Raw genomic sequence first — 2642 nt, 5'->3', positions numbered from 1 at the left:
AAAAAAAAACGAAGAATGAGCTGAAACGAATTTATACGAACTTCATTTAAGAATATACAAATAGAATAAAAATGAAAAATTCGTAATAAAAGGTTCCAACGAATAAATAATAATAAAAAATGTTAGACAATATAGTATTTTTGTATGAATTTTTTTGTGAGAAGAACTAGAAGAGGAAAGACAAAAATCAGATCATTTCCCATCCAATAAAGTTCTCTATAAATACATATATTCAATCTAAAAAACCAAGTTATTATGTCTATTTCAGTGTTTAAACCATGTAGGAAAGAAATGTATTCTATTGTCTATGGAAAGTCTACTAATTTAAATTTAACTGTTTGTCCAAGTCCAATGTCTAAGACTGTTGTTATTCAAAGTCCTAGTCCTATGGATTTTAAAAAATCAACAATACCAATTCCAAGAGTGTCTCGATTAAAGAAAAAATGGAATAATGAATTAAAAAGAGTTGCTGTAACTAAAGCTAAAGAAATTGGCTTAACTAAAGCAACCCGGTTTTTACAGTTAAACTATCCCACTGAATTTGGAGAATTGTCTCCAAGTACATTACAATACTGGATTCAAAAGTGTGCATAAAGTTTCGATGATTATAGGATGGACTTTTTTCATTATCATATTTAACACATATTGTATAACAAAAAATAATACATAATTTAATTGCAATTTTAATTTATTCACAGTTTTAATTTAATAATGTTGTTCTACAATATGGACAATCATCATGTTCTTTTAACCACACTTGAATACATTCTTTATGAAAGATATGACCACATTTTGTTAAGAGAACATCATTAGAGTCTTCAATTAAACATAAACAAATTGGACAATCACATGGTAATTTACTTTTAATTGTAGTTTTATTTTCATTAAATACTAAATGATGATGATTGTTATTAATTTTAAATTGAATTGCAATAGAGAGCCAAAGAACAAATAAACAACCCCAATCATTTTTAATATTGATTGGATTATCAGAATATCCAACCCAATATGACATCATAAATCCCTTTAAACATAATGTGATTATTCTAGTCTTATTTGTTTTCTTATCATTGAAAAGCCATGGAGAGCATATAATGATAATAAAACCAAATTTCCAATATTCAGCTAAGAAAAATCCAACTAACAAATTACAAGTCATATAAATTTGTCCAATAGCACCATATCTTCCTAAATATTTACTTCCCATAACAGCAACTTGACAAATTGAAAGAATACTAATAATTCCAAATCCATAAAATAATGATGAACTTGGATGAAAGACAAGTGTTGCTGTTGTATGGAGTAAAGCACAATAAGCATCTCCCATAGTCAAGATATGTAATGCAATTCCATCAACACTCACTTTTCTCATTTGATTAAAAGAAATAATAAGTAAAAGAATTGAAAGAATAATATAAGTTTCTGTAATAAGATTTGACTGTTTTCCAAAAAAAGTTTTCCCAATAAATTTGAGTTGTTCATGTGATACAATTCCATATAGTAATCCATCCTTCATATCTAATGTCATTTCGATTCCTTCAAGTTGACATATTAAATCAATACAAGTTAAATTAAGAGTTTTTATTTCTTTGTCCATATAAAATCCATTTCTAATAAACATCTTTCCATTTATTCTTATTTTTGAGTCTTTCTCTATTCCAATCAGTGAAGTTAAATAAAATGTCCCAACTGGTTCTGTTAAAAAGGAAAGACTTTTTAATGTTGAATTTAGACTTACTTCATCTGGTTTTACCCATATTCCTTTATATGGTTGGTTTAATGTTAATGGTGTTTGAACAGTTGTTATTTGTCTTCTTTCTGCATTTGTAAATAAGATAATAAAAATTAATAAGATAATGTTATTCTTTGTCATTTTGAAAGGAAAGGGTTAAAGAGATTAAAGTATTTTTAGTGAAGACAGAATTATTCAGAAAGAAATAGAGGATAAATTAATTTTTGAAAACATCAATTACATAAGTGATAGTGATGACGTTGTACTTGGTGGATCAATTATTTTGAGTAATTTTTCATTAAATTGTTCAAGTTTACTTATATTTTCTTTCATTATCTCAACTCTTTTCTTAAGTGTTTCGACTGAGCTCATTGTGAGTTGTAATTGTTTTGGCATTTCAACATGTAATTTACGCATTGTATCAACTGATTTTGGCATTGATGATTGAATCATCTCAAGTTTGGTTGCAACCATATCAGTGTGTTTCATTAATAAATCCTATGATATTAGATTGTTTATGTTTTATTAAATAACAGTGTCTAGTAATTAAAACAAACTCTGTTAACAAGAATTGTTTGCTTATAAAAGAGAAATGGTAGACAATAACTACAAAATAATTCATAAAGTGTTCCTTTAGGTAAAACAAGTTCTTTATTTCCAGTCTCAGGATCCCATAGTCTTTTGATAGGTGGAATTTGATCAACTTGTTTTTCAAATTCTCCTTTACTAGTTAATACTCCCATTTGTTTAAGTTTTTTCACAGTATCTTTTCCTAATGTTTTAACAATTTCGTTTCCCTATATTTAATGAGAATTAGTATATTTACAAGAAATTAATAAGTCAAACCATTGACTGTGAACTGAAAGTTTTTTGTTCTTTTCTTTTTTAAATTTTTCCTTTTTTTTTTTTT

General features: G+C 26.5%; 3 protein-coding genes across 3 annotated transcripts; 1 reads left to right on the top strand and 2 right to left on the bottom strand.

Moving 5' to 3' along the window:
* Positions 1-255: 255 nt before the first annotated feature.
* ENU1_008100 (hypothetical protein) lies at positions 256-594 on the top strand (the record flags this gene model as incomplete). Its single annotated transcript, XM_008856603.1, has 1 exon — positions 256-594. One exon carries the CDS (start codon positions 256-258, stop codon positions 592-594), a length of 339 nt encoding a protein of 112 aa, XP_008854825.1.
* A 106-nt stretch (positions 595-700) lies between these two features.
* ENU1_008090 (zinc finger domain containing protein) lies at positions 701-1873 on the bottom strand (the record flags this gene model as incomplete). Its single annotated transcript, XM_008856602.1, has 1 exon — positions 701-1873. One exon carries the CDS (start codon positions 1871-1873, stop codon positions 701-703), a length of 1173 nt encoding a protein of 390 aa, XP_008854824.1.
* Positions 1874-1969: 96 nt separating this feature from the next.
* Positions 1970-2642, bottom strand: ENU1_008080 (hypothetical protein; the record flags this gene model as incomplete). Its single annotated transcript, XM_008856601.1, has 3 exons — positions 2579-2642; positions 2290-2529; positions 1970-2230 (listed from the first exon to the last, which is right to left on the bottom strand). The coding sequence occupies exons 1-3, from the start codon at positions 2579-2581 to the stop codon at positions 1970-1972; spliced, it is 504 nt and encodes a 167-aa protein (XP_008854823.1). The 5' UTR covers positions 2582-2642.

Source organism: Entamoeba nuttalli, assembly GCF_000257125.1.
Source record: "Entamoeba nuttalli P19 unplaced genomic scaffold asmbl_2073, whole genome shotgun sequence".
NCBI classification, from domain to species: domain Eukaryota; phylum Evosea; order Mastigamoebida; family Endamoebidae; genus Entamoeba; species Entamoeba nuttalli.
Note: the sequence above shows the minus strand (reverse complement) of the source record. Positions and strands in the feature narration are given on the sequence as shown.